This window comes from Salarias fasciatus, chromosome 23 (genome assembly GCF_902148845.1).
Source record: "Salarias fasciatus chromosome 23, fSalaFa1.1, whole genome shotgun sequence".
Taxonomy (NCBI): domain Eukaryota; kingdom Metazoa; phylum Chordata; class Actinopteri; order Blenniiformes; family Blenniidae; genus Salarias; species Salarias fasciatus.
The window spans coordinates 3,755,011-3,775,943 of NC_043766.1; the positions used below are offsets into that span (position 1 = coordinate 3,755,011).

General features: G+C 44.6%; 1 protein-coding gene across 3 annotated transcripts in view; it reads left to right on the forward strand.

Moving 5' to 3' along the window:
• lpp (LIM domain containing preferred translocation partner in lipoma) overlaps nt 1–20,933 on the forward strand; it is a 168,461-nt gene that overhangs the window by 92,220 nt on the left and 55,308 nt on the right. For all 3 annotated transcript variants that reach the window (XM_030083324.1, XM_030083325.1, XM_030083326.1), the window contains one exon: nt 13,068–13,661. In XM_030083324.1, the coding sequence (XP_029939184.1) occupies nt 13,068–13,661 (594 nt within the window). The remainder of the gene's footprint in view (nt 1–13,067; nt 13,662–20,933) is intronic.

Below are 20,933 nucleotides of genomic sequence, written 5' to 3' on the forward strand. Positions count from 1 at the left end.
TGTCTGAGCACATCACGTCTGTTGTGGGGAAGTTAACAAGGAGGCCCAGATGAGTGTCATAACAGTGCGCTCATCAAGATCCAGAGCAGCGCCGCGACTTCGGCGCAGGCTGCAGAGGCTTCGGCGGCCGCGTCCTCTAATTCACACTGACCCGCGCTGCATTTCTAGTAATCAAGTGAATCAGCGTTCATCCTACTGAGATCCTGCAGCGTCACCACAAGAAAGTCAGACGCGAGGACGTCGTCACGCTCTCCACAGGAAGACTCTCGATTTGGCCGTAATGCACTGGAGGAGCACATTCCAGCAGACACGAGCAGCTTCACATCATATTTATTTAGTCATGTTTTAGTTCACCCTCTTCACGGGGGAGTGTTAGTGCATTTAAAGTAATCTAAATCCCTGGAAATCAGCCATCAGGCTCTGCTGATGTAGAAGTACGAGAGAAACACGGAGAAGTTAAAAAGTGGCACGCCACTTAAATGTGGTTGCGGTGACGCTGAACAGGTGTGAGAACGACTTCAGACTTTTGAAACTTCACATATACACGCAGAAAATGTAGAAACTGAAACTGGAAAATATCTTTAGACCTGTGATGACTTTTTTATGCACTCAGTGCTGATTTGCTTTACTAGTTATCCACCTTATTACCAATTAATTAGGCTTTTTTTTTCCCAACCCACAGATTAAGCAGTGACATTTTTTGTCCCAATTAGCTCTAATGCGCTTCGTCCATTAAAGCTGTGTCATGTTCTGGTCTGATTCAGTCTGTTGCGATCAGATCTGAGCTGAAATTAAAAAGCTTTTCCTGTCTGATTCTTGCAAACACCGCGGAGCAATAATGTGCAGCGCAATGAATAAAATATCCAAAGCCAAGGTTGGTTAAATGACATACACTTACCAGCCCGGTAACCCTCCCCAGCGATGCCACGTTGAATCAAGACGTGTGTGTGTGTTTCTGTGTGTGTGTGTGTGTGTGTGTGTGTGTGTGTGTGTGTGTGTGTGGGCATGCGTGCCTGCGCAGCATCTTTCTGGAGGAATTAAAAGTGGGTTAGCTACTGTTGCCTTCTGTCACAACTTGTGGGAATGACGACTTGCGACTCACTATCAGCCGCGGTTTGCCTCGACGGAAAGCCAGTCGGTTCTGTTCACCAAAGCCAGTCGGTTCTGTTCACCAAAGCCAGTCGGTTCTGTTCACCAAAGCCAGTCGGTTCTTTGGCGTTGTTAGAACTCAAAAAGTGTTGATTACCGTATAGCTGGAGCTGATCCTGAGACTGTGGACAAAAAAGAAGAGCACAACCACGACAGGGCAATATCTGCTTCAGATATTTGTTCTGAACTCAGGAATGGGTTTCATGATTTTTATTTTTGAAATGTGTTTGATTTTGGAAGTCATAATCTGAAGTGACTGTAGTCAGATTCTCCTTCCAGCTGCCGAACAGGTGGCGCCCAGCGTCTCCGTCAGATACTCACCGAAGCTTCAGTATCTGCACCAGTGTCCATGCCATTCTGTTGCATTGTGGTCCGTCCAGTGACCGGTTCTGATTGGAGTGTATCACAGTGATGAATGACTTGTGAATAACTAGGTACTCACAGAAATAAAACATTTAGCTGCAAGAGTCTCTGTTAAGCTAGAAGAGGATGTTGACCAGCCGAACACGGAACCATGACTCCTCTGAACTGTTGACTGTTGACTCTGCTTTACTTTTGTTGTCTAATATATGAGAAATGTGTTCACTGAGTGTTTGCACACAAAATTCAATACAAAATCACACTTTTTCGTTCGAAGCCCTTTTATTTACCATCCCATCTATTGTATGGTTCACATGCTCGGCTTACTCCGAGTGAAAGACCAAAAAGAGGGCGGCCGTCGCTCCTCCACGAGAACAGATCTGGGTCTGTTTGTGTTTGTGCTCGGTGTCAAGTAGGCTGATGTCGATGTGATAAGTTGTCATGTCCATACAGAACAGATGGGCATTATTGAAGTCTGCTTGACAGTTCAGCTGAAGTGGAGTGCTTGAAATGCTGCTGAGACGGATCCAACCACACGAGTGCCCCGAGGAAGCCTCGCTTCACACTGTGCCAGTCAAGCCATGCCGTGACACTCCCATCTCTCAACAGGCAGAGCATCGCGGCTGGCACTCGCTGTCACAACACGGCAGAATGATAGGCCCTCGCTGCTTGCTCCCAAGTCCCCCACTGATCGTGGCGTCTGCTCAACGATTGCAGAAAATTTAGAATGTAAATAGACCACCCTGGCGGGATCAGGGCTCCCTGAGAGTGTGATAAGGTTGGTGACCTTTCTTCAGCCCCCCTTGTGGGGCTCAAACTCCAGAGGCATCTCGGGAGAAGGCCTCGCCATTTCAATTCTCTCCGCTAGCCCTTCAGGAGCCCTTCGTCTGTGTTTCTGCCCGTGAGGCGCGCAGAATTGAAATTACATATGGACTAACATGGAATTGCTCTTCTCCATATTCATGTCAGGTGTAATCATGTGGCGGATTGTGCTGAAATGTGAGAAACAAGCATTAGAAAGCAATTTCATTCCATTGGCAAGGGCAAAAAACAAGCCTCCCTGGTGGGAATAGAGGGAAAGGATTACAGAGCAGCACTGTTTTTCAGATTCATTTTTAAACTTCATCAATAGATGGCTGGAAAAGACATGTCACGCCAAGCCAAGGTAACGGAGTTAATGAACCATCCAAAAAGGCGCTTCAGGTCCCAGTGGAACTGATAAGCTGTCTGGCGACCTGTAAGCTAACGGTGAACAGGCATAATAGGCGGGGTGTTGGCTGATTTGATTAACATTTTGAATTATTTAGGTGTGTTCATGTGTACGCCCTAACTTCATAATAAGTCATTAACAGTACAGAGCAGCAAAGTAACGATGCGCTAATATACCTAATGTGTCTTCTTAGCATTTCAGGACGTATTCATAAAGACGAATCGATGGACTTTTATTTATTTACAACATGGGAGTTTCATTTTTGTTTAGAAGGGTGTGTGTGTTGATTTGTCTTAAATCAGGTGTGAGGGTTATGATCAGGATGGTTGGAGAGTTCAGGTTCAGGACTAGATCATCTGGAGCCAGGATAGATGTGGGCTTTGAGCTGGTTGCATTTAGACGATGTTGCACAGTAGCGGTTGCATGAAGGATCAGGAGTGTTAAAGGTTATCAGCGTAGTATTAGGACAACCTTGGACACTGGGCTAAGACATGGGCTTTAGGCACCTTAAATGTTCTTATTTCAAAACAATATATTTACTACCAACCATCCACATTTATGTAGAGAAAAATCTGTATTTGTTGGTAAGAAAGTCTTCCTCCTTCATTCTTCGCTGTATCTCGCCGTGTGGGCAGCTGGTTAAAGAGATGTATGATGGAGTAACCGTCGGTCTTGTTGGATATCCTCACAGATGATGTTTCATGTAACGAAGTACACTGCGTTCCCACCCACACGCTATTCAAGTCTTGTGAGACCCGCTCATTAACCTCGGGTGTAGTGTTAACGACACTCGTTAAAATGCTGCCGGAATGGGTTAATATTACAGGTTAATGACACGGTTAGTCTTTTGAGATGTCGACCAGCTTCTGTCTTATCCAGAGAAGAAAAAAATTCTTTGTTCGCTCTGCGGCACTCTAACCCACGCAGGTACAGCGTTCGAGCGTCTTGAATCAGCGTGGGGATTCGGGTGGAGCCGTGTCTGCCTTCCAGACCTGGTCCAGGTTCAGACTCTGTGGTAAATGTTGACCTGAAATGGGAACTTTTCATTCCAGTTCCTGAAGAAAAAACAAAAAAACAAAAAAAACCAAGGACCACAAAGCAAAACCCTACATCTTTGATTTTGACAGCACCGTTTCAGGACAGTGCACCTGGATTGTGGTAGCTCGTTTTGCTGTGGCAAAGAGCTGGCTTTGAAAATAACTTAGCGAATAGCTTTGCCCTGTACGTGCTGCGTTTTCACTGCGATGCCACAGGTTGCTGTTAATCTGCTGAATGTTGCTGTAGCAGTTCTGCTTTATTCGATGAGGAAATCGTTTATTTTGTTATTAGCGGCCGTCCTGGCATCTGACAAGGCAAGCCTATTCAGATTTGAGGAAATACTGCGATCCCGTTCTTGGCGCTCATCATCGTGTCTATCTTTTCTGTTTTGTCCCTCATCCATGATTTTTGATTCTCACACGCTCGGCCAATGTCAGCTATTTAAGTGTAGCTCGCCGCTGTCAGAAATACCAACACTGTTGTAGCTCAGGCTTTTCTATTGAGGCTCACGGGTGACCTTACACCTGCAGAGGTCTCAGGTCTTCAAGAAATAGTTTTCATTAAAGTCCATTAATTGAATGACATTAATAGAAGCCTTTTTTTCTGTGAAAGTACTATCCTTCACGAGACACTCGCATAGAGCTGAACAATTGTTGAGCAAGGTTGCATTCCAAGGCTTTTTTTTCTTCTTTTTTTTTTTTTTTTTTTTTTCTGTAATTTCCAGTATTCTGAAAGTCACTGGTTTGGAATGAAGTTTTCTTGGTTCTAAAATAGCCTGACCATCAATGAGGTTTCAGTTCACCCTGCTATAGTTACCGCTCTCTTCATTTATCAACACTCGGCTTTGTGTCATGAATAGCAGGCGATGTGCTGCGGATTAAGTCTCAACAATGTTGATTGTTACCTCTAACGTCTGTACTGTGGCGATGGTTCTACGGTACTATGTTGATTTTATTTGAAATATTGGAGGGTAAACTTGGGGTTGAGGTGGTCTCTTGTCATTTTGAAGCAGTTTGGTCTCAGCTTCTCGGCAAATAATGTTCTATTATTGGAGAACTTCTTCATATCTCCTTTAAATTGCGTTACATCGGTAAGGAACATGCATTTCTGAGATGAGCTGCAGATACAAATACTTTCTCTTTAAATATGTCACCATTTAAATGGGAATTCTACAAGATTTGACGCTGTAGATTTCCAGAACATGTTTCCCACTTTCTGTAATAATTTTAAACTTCTTTTGAGGCAACATGAATCCGTAAAGCTGCCATAGTATTGTTTTCTTTTTCCTGTCTTTCGTCGTCGTCGTCGTTGTTGTTGTGTTGCAGCGCTCCCACAGTACTGGTTTTGTTTGTGCCGCTGTATCGTCACAGTAACATGCTCTTATTTAGCTTCTCCTAACCTGGAGCAGGCTTTCACACAGTAAGGTGTGTGTTGCGATGCATTTGAGCGCTGGTGATGAATCCCGCACAGTCAGTCACACCGAGAGTGAACGCTCCGCCGTGCCCTTCTACTCCAGGAAAATGTGCATTTCTGCACATGCACACTTCGACCTGCGAGGGGAAAAATGTCATTTTTTGCTCCTCAGCTATGACAGCTCAGGAATTTTGGCTTCAGTCGTTTCCCGCTTCTGCCGCTGTCAGTGTTGTGACACTGGTATGCGCGCCGGCCGGCCTCTGTTATTCCTCATAAAAGGTCAGGGCCGCAGGCAGCTATTCTTTGCAATGGATATTTTGCTCTTCGGGGGGCTCCGACGAGAGAGCGTGTGATTTTGTGTTTCTGCGGCTCATATCCGCCGAGCAAGTGAGCGGCACAGAGATGACACTTTGGCGCTGTAATTATAGGGCTCGGTTGGTGTTTAACTTTTTTTTTCCTCCCCCTCTCAGCTTTGCTTTGTGTGCTTCAATCCTCTTTGATTGCTTTGTTGCTGCGCCGAGCGGAGATGTTGCCACAGCGCCGGTGGCACCCGTTGACCTTAAGGTCAATCTGGCAGCAGGTTCTGAGTTTTGACAGGGGCAGCCAACTGTGGAGAGAGGAGCGTGCCTCGGGCGCCCAGTGTGTTCCGTCAATGTTCGTTAGTCAGATAAACTGCGTGGTATCACCCCTTTGTCTTTCGCTAACAGGGCGAGCCAATGACAAAACTCAGTCCGAGCCAGGAAGCAGCGGCGCTGGGTGGAAGTTGCCATTGTATATCACAAAAAACTCCTGGTAACCGCGCTAAAAGCCTCACCGTCAAGCGCTGTCATTGTGTATCATCCTGTGAGCCTATATTGTGCGCGAGCCGGCGGCTCTTGAGAGGGGAGCTGCCGTCTCCGGGATCAATGGCATCGACGCGCTGTCGGCGATCGACGTTTTCAGCAGTGCAGTATTTCACCTCCTGAAGCAGGAGAGGTCACAGGTGCATGAAAAGCTCATTACAGAGATGAGTCACACGTAGATGACGCGCACGCGTGTGCACGTGCGTGCGCGTGCATGGGGGACTGGCCCGCCGTGCAGCGAGAGGTGAATGAAACAATTAGTTTCTTGTGCGAGAGCTGCAAAACACACATTTCCTCTTTTGTGAAGATAGCCTGCAGAAGCGCCATAATCGGCGACTCTCAGGGACTTTTTTTTCTTTCCCTATTTTTTTTTTAATTTTTTTTTTTTTTGCATGCAGTAGCCCCGAAAATGATTTTTTAGTTGCATCAGTGAGTAATACGCCCTACTTTGTATGATGTTGTTACATCATCCTCGAAATATTACATACTTCCCCCCCCCTGCGAAACCCAGTTTTTTAAGGGATTACATAACAGTGAATTTTGAGACATGGACTTAATGTTCAACTGCATTATCTCTGGGTTGTCTTGAGGGTAAAGCCAGGGAATCTGCATGTCATGTACTGTACATGCTACAGCTGCGCTCTGCGCCGCATGTGATATTTGTGTGGAACGGTTTGATGCAAAATTCCACTAAGTTCCTGAGAAGAAACTAAAGAGAGAGAAAGCAATGGGCCCAGCCTCTGTTGATCGACGTGATGTTTAAATTTCAGACCTGGAATAAGATCCAAAACTATAATCGTCCCACCATGGTTGCATCTAGAGGCCGAATAATCCAAAATAGTGTTGAAATTTATCATCGTGGTGAGATCAATGAAATCTTTTCAGGGCTGATGTTGAATCTATGGACAAAAGATTAAAAATAATTGTTGCAAAGATTCAATAATTTAGTAGCACTGCCTGTCGTGTCAAAGAATAATACAGTGCGTATTTTTTGCACTGTAAAATGTATCACAGTCACATCGTTGCATTATAGTATTTTACTTTTTAACAATTTTCTGAATCTGTTTTTGTTAGTCACTCTTTATGAAGCCATAATATGACAATGATTAATGAAAAAACTTTTAATTACCGTGTTTTATGTTGACGTTTCACAATGAATTAAAGTTTGTTTCATTATAACATGATGCATCATTACATAGTTATGTTTTATGATAAATACAGTATTAAATACTACTAATGTATTAGTAGTAATGTTTCTATGATGGTGTGTTTGAGTGCTATGTCTCTGTTAGCTCCGACGTTTCCTTTAAACGATGAGGAAAATGATAAATATTCTGAATGACCTGGTCTTGACCACAGAATGACAGGCAATAACAACGAGCGAAGTTAAATTTAAGTTTAGCATCTGTTGAAACACGAGTAATGCGTAGTTACGACTGTTAAGAAATGGACTAACTTGAATTCTGTGCGTGTTTTTCCGGGACATAAATCAGTCAAACTGACCTTTAGCCAAGAAAACCCAGCTTGTCTCTGAGTCCTTCAGTCTGAACATTTGAAGATGTTCCCTGGAGCCGGCGTGAAAACAAAAAACCTCCAAAAATCTGGGCGCACTCTGGAGTTAAAGTAAACCCGTGGGTCGGTAAAGAATCCCCCGTGTGCAACAGAAATGTTTCCTTGTTTTACTTACTTCCTGGATGATTTATTAAAGTATGACTCGACATCATCATTTGAGTCTTTTTATGCTTCACCGACGTCGATGATGAGTCGAAGTTTCTGGTTTGAAAGGTGTTGAAATGCCTGGGCGTCTTTCGCCTTGTGATATCTCACCATCAAACCTTTAATGAGGAAGACGACGCCGTCACAGAGTTTGCAAACAACAGGAAGACCAGACCTGTGTTTTTCTGGGTCGAAAAGACGCCAGTCCGTCTCAAAGATGCAGAGATGGCTGAGCTCCAGAAAAGAAACTTCAAGTGAGAGATATTTCTGGTAGGAAAACTGCTTACGTGTGTTCATAACACACACACACACACATACACACACACACACACACACACACACACACACACACACGTGCAAAAACCATCGTAGGACCTTTTTTTATGGCGTGGATTTATTCATTTAATGAGGCGATGGTGGTTGGGTACTATAAAGCTGCTGCGTGTGTGTGTATGAATTTAAAAAAAAAAAAAGAAGTCATTGCAGACGAACCTCAAACGGAAGAGACGAAGATGAAGACTGCAAAGCATTTGTTTCATGTTTTCATTTAATAATAATGGCATCAACACTAATTTGTTCTGTTGTTAATGAGAGCTGTGTTTCATTGATTCAGTTTCAGCTACGCTCACGTTTTGGTTTTCTTCATACAGAAACTTTCTCGTTACAGGCAGATGGCACAGATGCTCAGAAATCCAGCAGAGGGTTTTACTGAGTTCAATTTAGATTTTCTGATTTAAAAAAAAAGAAGGGGAAAAAAACTAGATATAAACACCTTGAAAGTTTAGTCTCGTTGATATGCTGCTTACAGTTAAACTTGTTGCTGTGTTGTTTTGCTTTTTTTTCTTTTTTTCTCCAGAAGTAGTTACATCGAAGTGAATGCACAGTTTTTCAAATTGCTAAATCAGTATCACAACGTCGTTAGCTGCGGTTTTACCGGCCCCAGTGGTCGTACTCCGGAATAAAGATGATGAATGTTGGTTCTCATTTCTGCAAGAGTGGGTGGAAACATTTGTGCAAAATTCCCTTGTGGAAGCGAGGGCTGTCGAGCAGCTATCACTTAAAGGAGCAGAGAAAGAATCAGATATGGCGGCGTGAGATAGGCGAAAGCCACGGAATTTCCAATATGTGTAGAATACAGTTTATCTGCACATGAAGAGATAGTCCAAAACAGCTAGAGGTCTCATCGCGCTCCCCAGAGACACTGTTTAATCATATTTAATGTGCCTTATCAAGGACTATTTTAGGAAGGGAGTTGATACCCCTAATTTCGTGACCGAACCAAGGCCTGCGGATCGTTAAACGTTGACTATTGTTGCCTGATTGCGGCGAGACAAAGCCAGCGAAAGCAGAGGGGAGATTAGCTAACGGGGAGATTCTTCCACGGTCGCGGTGCCGGAATGGACGGATACAAACGAACAGGGGGGCCGATAGTCGACAGCTGCGTGAATTAGAGGGAAAAAGTTGAGAGAGAAACATCCGAGGTCTTAGATGAGTATGAAAAGATGCAGAACTTCTCCTTCTTGAGGGGTTTTCCCTACAAGCCTGTTTAAAAAAAAAAAAAAAAAGACGGGAAAAAAAATCCCCCGCCCTCGTGGTTTGAAATGCAAAGTTAACAGTTTTGCTCAGCCCCCCCTCGAGGCTTGTATAGTCTCTCCTAATCTTTTTTAATGTGTCAAAAGGCTTTCTTGAGAGTCTCTGTGAAATTTCACACTTAAGTTGTTTGCAAAGTCAGTCTGAATTACAGTGCAGGGTGAGGGTTAACTTTTCTGAAGGGGGTTAGGGAAAAACTTTTTTAAAACGGGATGTGTTGTGTTGGTGTTTGGATGCAGGGGGGGGGGGGCTGCAGGAGGCGCAGCATGCAGCCAGACTCACGATGCTGTCTCGGCAGAGCAGGACTTAAACACTGATGTGATCATACAAGCAACAGACAGGAGCGACCCTTCAGCTGTGTTGTCTCTATGAAGCTCTTTATGTAGTCTGTGCAGTAATATAGTCATTTTAATGTTATATTTGATCCCATGGAAACTGTAATTATAATAATAAAAAAAGGCCAATAACAAGAAAACTTCTCGCAGTAATGAAATCATAATTGCCTGAAAGGGAATGCAATCTATACGACTTGTTGGTTGTATTTTTACATAACGGTCTTTGCTCTCTGTGTCGCTGTATTGAGGTTTGTTGTCATAACAGCAAGACACAGTATCATCAGGAAACACTTGACTTGCTGCTCAAATGGCACTCGCTGCTTTTCTTTCTGCCACAAAGACACTTCAACACTATAAGGGTTTAATTTCAGAATGGAAAATTGCGTTTCCCAGACATTTTCTTTACCAGTGAGCTAGAAGGTGATTTGATAACATATAGATGTGAAAAGTAAGACCTGTCAGCTCGGAGTCTTATTTGATAGTTAAAGTCTTTTTTCCTTGTTTAGAGACGGCGTCCACAAAAAATAGGAAGAGCACTGATTCTCAGATTGAACTAAAAATGAAGGCCTCTGTATTCAAATGCCTAAAAATGTCTAGAAAGCCCAGATTCCATCCATATTTAAGTAAATTTTAGGGCTGATAAGTATCTGCTTTTAGTGGACTGAAGGGTCCGTTTGTCTTCTACACCGCTTCACCCGACATGTACATCTCAGGGGCCACAACTGTAGGGGATTTACTGTTTACTCGATACGGTTTCTGAAAAGTAAAGAACATGAAAGAAAAACCCAGATGCTCACAGGAACAGCTGCAAAGGTCCCAAAGCAAAGAATCAAGCTATTAATGAGCCGACACTGTTAACCGGCACAATCACCAGGTTGTCGTCAGCGTATTAAAATCACTGTGATTGATGTGGTTCAGTCCTGAAGCTAAGGATGATCAACGTTACAAGCAGAGTTCGTCAAGAGTCCAACAACTGATTTATTTTGAATGACCGTTTTCTGTTAGTGTCAAAACTCTCAATATTGCATCAGCTGACTGCAATTTCACCAATTTTACCTCCCAAATAAATGCAGTCCTTGAAAGCGACCGCGGGAGCATTAAACACACGCCAGGTTTAGCGCTGATTTTGTCTGTGACGGCCCTCAGTGACGGTGACAGGCCGCCGGTACGACACAGCCCAGAGACTTGAGGTCGAGTGAAATCCCTCTCCTCTGTGCAGACATTATTTTTTTGGTCCAGATTGTGTGCATTTGATTAGTTTCATCACCCTGCGAAAGGGCTGAATCCATTCTCTTAATGTAATTTGTGGAAAACGTACCATGACAGTGTAATTATTTTGAGGGGGCCAATTTGCATTTGTAGCACTCTGCAAACTGAATGTTACTGTAGGTTCTGAGGCCTTTAAGATAAATTAATAATCTGGAGTATTTAAAACCCATGAAACATTTAAATTAAGTAATTTCACTTCCTAAAGGGCATGGTGATGTTTCCGTACATATGCAGACAGACACAGTTTTTAAATAAACATCAGCGCTAATCACTGAGACAGAAATCAGAGCGAGAGCAGGAAATATTTTCTGGAGCTTTTAATGGTTCCTCAGGGGCTCGCCTCTGACTTAGATTAGATGGGATTTAGACAAAGTTGGTGCATTTGCCAAAACTTCGAATTCGTTTTATCTCAGGACATTATGGGAATCACAGTACTATACACTATTACAACACACGCACACACACACACGTGTGTGTGTGCGTGCATGCATGTGTTGTATATTCTGTTTGAACGGCGCTGTGGAGAGGAGTGTGGCAGCGCGGGAAAACGCAGGCTACTTGTGACATTTGTGCGCAGCAGGCTTTGATCAGCTTTGAAGGGAAATCGATTGGAAGTGTTGCAGTGCCCCATTTTAGAAGACATCTCATCAGACGGAGTTGCAAAGGGTCTAAAGACTACAAGTGTTCATTTTTGCTCCCCGAGTGCTACAAATTTAGTAATTGACTCTGATTTTTGGCTTCAGGCAGTAACCTAATAAGGCCATCCAAGGTTAATGATAGACCCTTTTTAGACTGGCTGAACGTCTGACACCGATATGTAGCGATGGTGAGAAACAATTATTACTTACATGAGAGGCACTCGGGGCAGGAGCCTCTGACATCTGACTGAAGCGCCGCTGTTCCCTCTGTTATTAGCTGCATTATTTTTCGTGCTGGTTTGACCTGCGCGTCGGATGCGCCCGTCGCACATTAGATCAAAATGTCACCGGGATCTCGGCGGCGGTTTGCGTTGACGGTTTTTTTTTTTTTCTTTTTTTTTTTTTTTTTACTGCCGTCTCTTCCCAGGAACACCGGCGGCCACAAATCTTGGTGATTTAAGGTCTCTCTCATCCAAGTGGCTGGAGTCAGCACAAGTGTCATTTTCCATTGCCAATCTGCCGTCACGCCGTCCTGTGCCAAATAATTTATCCTCCCCCCCTCCTCCCACTTTCCTCGCCATAGATTCTGGGTGGCTGTGGACGGTATAGAGCCTCTGCTGTCGAGGTAGCTTTCTAATTGACTCTGAGAATAAACCAACCTATTGAATACATGTTTTATTTCTGTCACATTATCCCCTTCACTTGTTTTAGATTGCCTTGTTACCCACAAGTGTCACGTTTTCTTAACCATGTGACTCCAAAACCGTTTCTGATTGGTCTGATGAGCTGCTGATCCCCAGAGGAAAATCTGCACCTATTTGCTGCCATAAAGTCCCAGCATTCCTTGTTTCCTGTTTATTTATTCGAGAAATCACAGTAAAAAAAAACCCAAAAACAAATGGAGTTTGAACTTTTTCGGAGTTTCAGAGCAACTGTGTCTATTTGTTTGGAGTCGACGTCGCGCAGCACCATACATGCTGTGTGTGGCGTGAGGTTTTATGTGTGTGTGTTTTCCACTCTGGATGCACTCTCGATGTTGGCAGCCCTGCTTTTAGGGATTTCAAAATACCTTGATATGATGTATAATGCTCGGTCTGCTTTAATCACCATGAGAAGGATCTAGATTTGATCTGCTCTTCCCTCCTGTGATCAGGATTACTCAGCAAAAAAGACAATCCATCAAGCAGAGGGAGTAGATTAATGCCCCGGGGGCAAACCCGACCCTGACTGTGTGGGCGGGTCTTTGAATATCACTTCAATAAAATATGTTGAGTGTGTGAATTGCTTGGATCTGTAAATGTTCATATTGTAACAGTTAAAAAGATGGGAAGTTCAGGAAGGTAACAGTTCCGAAATCACTTGAAAGTGCCACGTTAAAACTGCTTTTTGCAGCATATATAAAGTAATTTCCTTGCGGTTGATTCCTATATGTATAGAAAACATTCTCCTCTGATGCCTGTTTCCACTCTTCACCGATTGACTGGAAGACATTTCGATGTGCTTTCAGAATTCTGGATCCTCGGCTGGTTCGACCCCCAACGCTCCAGTGACCGGGTACAAACGTATGGTCATTCCTACTCAGCCGCCTCTGACCGCCACCAAGAGGTCTACCCCCAAACCGCAGGCGCCTGGGGGGATGTCGTCCATCCCGCCTTCCTCCGTCAGCCCGGTGGCCAAGCCCCAGAGCCACACCCCTCAGCCCGTTCCAGCCTCCTATGCCACGGCCTCCACTCCCAGCCAGCCGACCTTTAACGTCCAGGTAAGGTCGGCCCAGCCCGGGCCCCAGCATCAGGCCCCGGGCGGACACCACTTTGGACAGCAGCCCATCCGAAGCCCGGCGCAGGTGCAGTACATGCCGGCCCAGCCCAAAGGTCCTGACTTCGCCTACGGACCGCCTCAACCTGGCTTCTCGCCCATGGCGCAGCCCGCATATCAAGACCACCACCTTCCTGGAGCGCCTCAAGTGGGTGGAATAAGCTCCAGGAGGCCCGAACCTGCCCCGGTACAGGCCTACCAGCCTCCAGGCCCCAAGAAGACCTACATCACAGATGTGCCACCGAGCCTGGCGTCGTACACCTCCGGGCCAGTCGCTTCACCAAAGGTAAGGACTCTATTTGTTCAGCGTTTACTGGGATCATTCTCTTGCAGTCTGATTGAAAGCAGCTTTTTCTTACCATCCATCCACCCTTCCCTCCAACTATTTTATCATTTCACACCACATGTCATGGGGCTAATTGGTGGCAGGAAGCGAAACAGAGGCGCCATCTCTCATGTCTCTTTTCCTCGTTGAGAGCCCCTGTGCAGTTAGTTCCAGGCCAGCTGGGACTTTTAATCCCTGCAGTTAGCTTTAAGTTTGCCCTGAAGCTCCTCCTCGTTAGATATCCCTGGAATACCTCCACAGGGAGGGGGGCAGGAAGGGACTCCGATTGGGAACTGGAACTACCTCAGCTAGCTCCTGTCAAAGGCTTAGCCGCCTTCTTTAAACACTTATCTCGGGAAATGTTAACTTAATTTAAAAAAATTCTGTCCATTTCCTCATTTCTGAAGATAGTCATGGAGCATTCAGATCTTCTTTCAGAAAACTACAAAGTGAGCTTTGGTTTTCTGTGGAACTGACTGTAATCACTTTTTCCCCCTTAGTTTCCCTTTTATTGACACTCCTCTCGACGTACTTCACTCTCACACCTGGGTCACTCTTTATCCACTGACTCCACAGCACATCGTCACAACATCTGGAACATCGAAGCTTGTTTTCAGTCACATGATATACTCTTCAACAAGGTAGAAGATGGAGAATGCACAGAGACGCACGTGTTTTTACACAGCTGCAAAAGCATCTCTGTGGTGCGCTGCTACTGTATGCCCGACGGTGTGTGTGTTTGTGTGTTTGTGCGTGTGTACAGTATGGATGCATTTACACAGCATCGGTTGACAATGCTATAGGGAACTGCTCTCCATCTTTCATTGAAATGCTCAGAATAAACAGTTGATTTAACCTTTATGAATTTTTGAAAGATCTGCTCTGTGGGGAGTTTACACCGTCTGACTCCATTAGGCTCATAAAAAGCAGCCTGTATTTAGCAAAATGTATCCAGCAGCAGTGCGGTGCGAGCCTGCATCTCTGTTGTACGGAGCTGTGTGGCGATTGTGTGCAAATGAAAGGTGAGTGTGTGGCCAAGCGGTCTGGAGCGGGCCGAGAGGAAAAACTGAATATTTACTGGGGAGAAGCTTTTGTTCCTGAGGCCAGGCGAGGCAGTACGAGAGCGAACCACAGTCCGGATCTGGACTCAGACTCGGTCCTGTCCGGATCCAGATTTGAAACTGATATATTATTGAGCGTTATCGGTTTAGTCTGAGATCTCAGTGAAAAGTGCATCCCTCCTCCCTCTCCAGCTGGCCGGTGACACTGGATTCTGACAAGAGGGCCGAGATTGGTCAAGGCGAGGATGTCAGTCAATCACCGGACCGGCAGGACCGGCCTTCTCTCTGTAGAAGTGCAGAAGAAAAATAAACTGAATTATGAGCAGTTTTCAAACATAAAGGATGAAGAAACACTTCAGAGAGACAAGTGGCTGTAGTTTTGAGTCAAGGAGTGGAAGATGCTCGCTCGTTCTCAGCCCTTTAAAGATTGGTTTACTGCGATATGAGTTGATCCGAACCGCTTTATGACTCTCTGCTCTTTAGCATGACATGAACGGCTGAACGTTCTCAGGTGGTTTTAATGTTCTTTATGCTTTTCAATACTGCATCAAGAAAAACTGCGATTTAAATGTACCTGCAAAGAGAAAAGCAAGAAGCTAACAGTCAAAGTAATGTTATGAGACAATAGATCCGGCACAGGACCTTTTTATAGAACTGTACTTGACAGAGAAGAATTATAAAACAGCGCCATCCCTTAGAACAGAGCGGTTTATGCCACAGAGACGGATATTCTAATCTGAGCGCATCCAGCCTTCGAGACGATCTCTGGAAAGTGGAAGGCCCTTGAGTTTTCTTTAATTCAAGGATTTTATGCTGGTTCAAAATACAAACTGGGCCTCGTAGCCCCTGGGACTCGCTCATCAAGGACTGTACTTTACTAAATACAAATTAGCTTCAACATTGCAGCAAGTATCTTAAAAATAAGTCTAATTATATTTGTTCAAAACAAAAGTCTACATTTTGCTTGAAAAGCTCGCATTGGTCCCAGTATGATGCATTATTAAAAAAACAAGGTGGCGTTTAATAGATTTGTGAGGAACCCTTTGATTTCAGATAAAAGCAAATCACTAATTTTACAGATATAGCTTGTGCGCTATATGTTTATATTTGTCTCCCTTTCCCAAGGATACACCCCCCCCCTCAAAAAAATAAATAAAATAATAAAAACCCCTCACCCAGCCCCCTCTCAGCCATTTCCCTCCTGTTTTATTTGAATTCTTTAAAACACATCGGCACAGCGATGCTCTGCATGCACATGGAAAGGACTGTGTTTGTCACACAGCATGTTTGACCCTAGAATATATGTGCATCCGAACCTTGGCTGTAATGTTTTTATTTATTTATTTATTTGTGTTCAGTGAAGTAGATCTTTAATGCCAAAACAGGCCGGAGATATCATAAAAGCAAGATTAGAGTGAAAGGAGAAATCCGTCAACTTTGGCTTTACGATCATCACTCGGCTTGACCCCGTGTCATGACATGCTCATGACCTCTCACAAAGCTACTTACAGGCGGTGGGCTGGCTCTCTTCTCATCTGTTGTGTAAATAAACCAACAGGAACTGTTTGCAGATTTGTCATAATTATCAAAAACTGCTACATTCAGTGGCGCGGAGCTATTAGTGATTTCTCCCTAAGAGCCGGGACTCCCTCAGCCGGGGGTCCGCGCGTTTGATTGAGGACTCTATTAAAGAGATCACTTAGCATAAAAGGAGGGTATTCATAGAAGGTCAGCGTCATTAGAAGTCCAAGATGAGAGTCCTATGATCTAGACTGGTCCTGATTAGCCGTGCACTCGCGCTCACCCCACGTCACCCTCGCCCCCGTGGCGCCCGGTCGACCTTAACCCCGGCGTGTCCTTGCTCGCTCGCTCGCAACGTGGAGGTGTAAGAACAGGCTCTCCTTCTGACACACACCGTGCTTAACCACCTTAATCCACCACCGTTTGATCTCCATTGTAGTCCTGCAAAATTAAGATTCCGTAGCTGCCGGTTAGCATCTCAATTTCCACGAGACTCTGGTTTATTTCTATTTTTTGTGTGTGTGTGTGTGTGTGTGTGTGTGTGAGTGTGAGTGTGAGTGTGTTTTTTCCCCGAAGAGAGTAGGAAAAGCTAATCTGGATGATGTGTTGTGTTATTTCTGAGCTTGAGTGACATTTGACGGGAAGGGTGGGGGCGGGGGCGGGGGGATTATTCTGAACCGCTCAATCCTCGCAGCTAGTTAAAGCCCGCTGGAAGGTCAATGGCGGTTTCAACTGTCAAACGCGTTCAAACGATTTGACATTTTTCTGCCTTCCAGTTGTGGCCACTTCACCTTCTGACCCGCGCTACAACGTTTGCATATGTTGCCCTGCGGGACGCGTCCGAAAGGCCCTTTTTGAACATGTGACCCGGCCCCAACATTAATCAACCGACATTGTGTTTGAGAGGAGGAGCTTGGCCTCCAGGAGAGCGCCACACCTGGGGAAATTCACCAGAGGTTCAACAGTTCGTCTGAGCAAAGATTGTCGCAGAGATTATTGCTGAAAAAAAAAAGTAAGCTTATTATTTCTGTGTCTAAATGATAATTCCTGTGTTCTTTATCATGCGGTGCTGCAGATTTCTTCTAAAAGCTGTTGGAGCTGTGGAAGATGTAGTGGAAGAGCAACTTTCTGCGTCTAAATAAAGAAAATTTAAAACCAGGTTCTGATTAAACAAAATTACCGAGAGCTTTACCGACGGACAATATACAGAAAATGTTATCAAATTGAAAGAAGTAAATGAAATTAAGTAATATGGCTGTAGTTAATGGAATTAAGCTTAATTAAAGTGTTGGCTTCAGGACGATTTGCTTTATGAGAGTCTTTATTAAATTATTACATTTTCATGCCGTGATTTTGTCATAATAATCTCCATCAGTATCACCTATAGCCAGCAGGCTCAGCCAGACTCAGGAGCTCACAGTCCTGTTTTCACAGCTACTGTTAATATGCCTAATATGCAGTTTGTCTCTAAATATCAACAACTATGGATCTGTGTCAGCATGTCTGTTAACCAGTTGTTCATAACTAAAATAAACTTGGTTTTCTGTCCAGACAAAGACCGTGGGGGAAAAAAAGCATTGTGTAATCGTGGACAGTGTTCTTAACCATATGACAGAGTCAGAGAGGCAGACCTTACTGAACACTAACACTAAACGTACATTTATTGGTTTACTGTAACTTAAAAACTCTTCGGCTGCTAGAGCGTACGGTGTTACTGACTGGTATGAGACTCAGAGACTAGTGTTACATAAACGGATCGTTTTTGTTTTAGATATATTCAATTTATTCGGTTTTACTGCCTGGACTGACGGCCAGTCTCTGGAGATTAAGGCCCGGTTCACACACAAATGTTTTCAAGTGACAGCACTGAACTTTTCTTGCGTTTTGCGTTTCTGTTTACACAGCAACGATGCTGGGAGCAAGCAAAAGTGCACCTTTTTGAAAAAAGCTCTTTTACATTTTAACATTTTACAAAAATTTTTAGATATTTTGTGGACAGGGCTTTCAGCACATTTGATTTTTTTTTTTATTTTCCACTCAAGCGCGTATCAAGAGTTGTTTCTATAACTCACTTGCTGAGCTGTTCAGCTGCACGCTTCACCGGCGCTGTTGTGTTTGTTAGACGCTGAATACGTCAGGTTTAGATGTAAATGGATCGTTCACAGGGGATTCCGAGGAGAAGAATTAGATATTGCAGATTGACAGTTCTGCTTCTGCTCATCTTATTTAGAGAAACGTAACCACTGGAGTTTCCATTCCGCCGCGCGTTGACACGTCTGCACGGTCGCAGCTCAGCTGTGTACAAACATGGGTCCGTGCAGTCAAACCGGGGTGTGCGCTGGAGTTAGGGGCGTGCGTGCGTGCGTGGGGTGAAGCGATCACGTGTGAACGCCCGCTGTGTTCACGTCATGCGCGCTGCTGCCTCCTCAGGTGGTTGACCCCAGCTGCCCTGAACTCAGCAGCTATGCGCCGGCCTTCAGAGAGCCAGGCGGGCGGAGTGCAGGGTTACCACCTCAGCTATAGATTACCGGGGAGAATCCGCGCCCGGCGCAGGGTTTACCATGTGCACCGCTACAAAGTGAGAGCCCAAGGCGTCGACGAGATGAAGACGTGCTATCTGCAACCCCGTGATCTTTTCTCTGTGTCTCCAGATGCACCTTGAAACAAATTGCTGTCTTTATGCCGGATGCTCATCGACGGACGGAGCAGTTCCACTTTTTTATTGTTTTGAAAATTTCTACACAATCAATTTTAATTTCCTTCACAGCCACGAGCACAGAGCTCTCCTCCGCACACTCTGGTGTAGTCTTCCTATAGTCCTCGCCACAGAAACTCCCCCCTGGCTATGTGGAAATGAAATAAATACTTCCTTAGAATTCCTTAAAGCTGCCGTCTATTTTTACTGAACCACAAAGTGTTAATTCAGCATCAGTAAAAGCAGCCTTAAAACTCTCCCTGTCAACGCAGATCTTTATTTACCATTCAAACACCACTGAAGGACATGCTCATGTGATCTATTTCTGTGCAGCAATTTCTTTCATATTAATGTACAAGGAAGATTTCTGGAAAAAAAAAAAACAAAAGAGGATGCCACTAAAATAAGCATTTGTATGCGTGCGTCTGTTTGTGTGTGTGTGTGTGTGTGTGCGTGTGTGCGTGTGTGTGTGTGTGAGTGCGCACGTCCGTGTGTGTGCTGGCAATGAACCTAGAAGTATAATTAGACTATTTTCCATGCAGTTCTCAGTGACACTGTCTTGACAGCACAATTAAAAACAAAATGAGTTGTGATTTGGAGAAAGCACACCCACTCATATCCAACTATGAATACTCCAATTACTCCTCTTAGCTCCCTTGCCCCTTTCAGCAGTTTTCTTTTGTTGCTTCTCATATTGTTCGAGAAAACATGAGACATGAGAGTAAAAGAAAGCCATTGTCTGATGCTTCTGCGCTGAGCAGTGCGTTGCTGGCTTCGGTCTGACTCGTTTCCAGTGGATCCAGAGGCTGGGATGGTTCGGTACGACGAGGCCGTCTGGCCGACCGCTTCCAGGCTGCCTTTTACCTGGAGACAGCCCCGGATGTGTGTGAAGTGTGTGAACGTGTTCATTAGTCCTCAAAGTCTTTTTTACGTTCTTGAGCAATTAGCACTGCTCTCTGAAGCTGTCACAAAAAAACCCACATTTCTGTCACCCAAATAACTGGAAAAATCTGTTTTTCCCAATAACGTAGTGCCGTGTACTGCATAGTCAGGAAATCTCCTCCACATTTGTTTGGCTAAAACACAACCAGTGCCCAGACGAACACCACAATGTGTGTATTTCCATCCAAATCCAAAATACTAATGTCAACAGCAGGATTTTTTTAATTTATCTGTTTATTTTGTTCACAGCAGTGCTGGACTGTTAATCATTTTGATTACTGAGGCAGATTCTTTCCAGAATCGTGTATCACAGTGCTTTTCAAATTCAAATCCAAAAACTGATCTATGAATTATATATATGGACATTAGGCGGATATTATATCACATAGCATGAAAATGTTCACGTTTGGTTGCATTTCCTTACTTTTAAAGGTCCCTGTCGTCGTTCTGGAAGCATCACTGGCTCTGCCTGCGATCCACTCCTGAAATCTGTCTTTAGCTGGGCGCCGGAGCTCTCTCTCTCACATATCCTGTTTTCAAAACAAGCGTCTTCATCAGCATTAACCCAAATTCATATCAAGAACTGAAATCAAACTTGAGATTGTCACAGTCGATCGAAACGGACACATTTTGTTGCACCAAATCGGTTTATTGACCTTCTCACTGCAACAATGCAGCGTACCTCTCCGCTCGCCGCATCGTCAGAGGCCATTAAACCTTTACACACACACACACACACACACACACACACTCTCGTTTACTGTATATGATTGCGCCTCCGGCCATGCTGCTGGACGGTCTGGGCGCTGGGAGTCCACCACAGATCTCGTTACCCCAAAGGTCATCACGGGACACTTGATCCGGAGGTCAGTGATTTAGCGTGGATCTCCCTGTGTTTCACTCTCTCTTGCCCACACAGCCACCGGTTCTCAAGCAGCTTCTTGGGTGTTTAAATCACCGCGGCGTAAAAATAACTGCGAGCCGCCACGCAGGGGGAAGAAGTCACATTGGGGG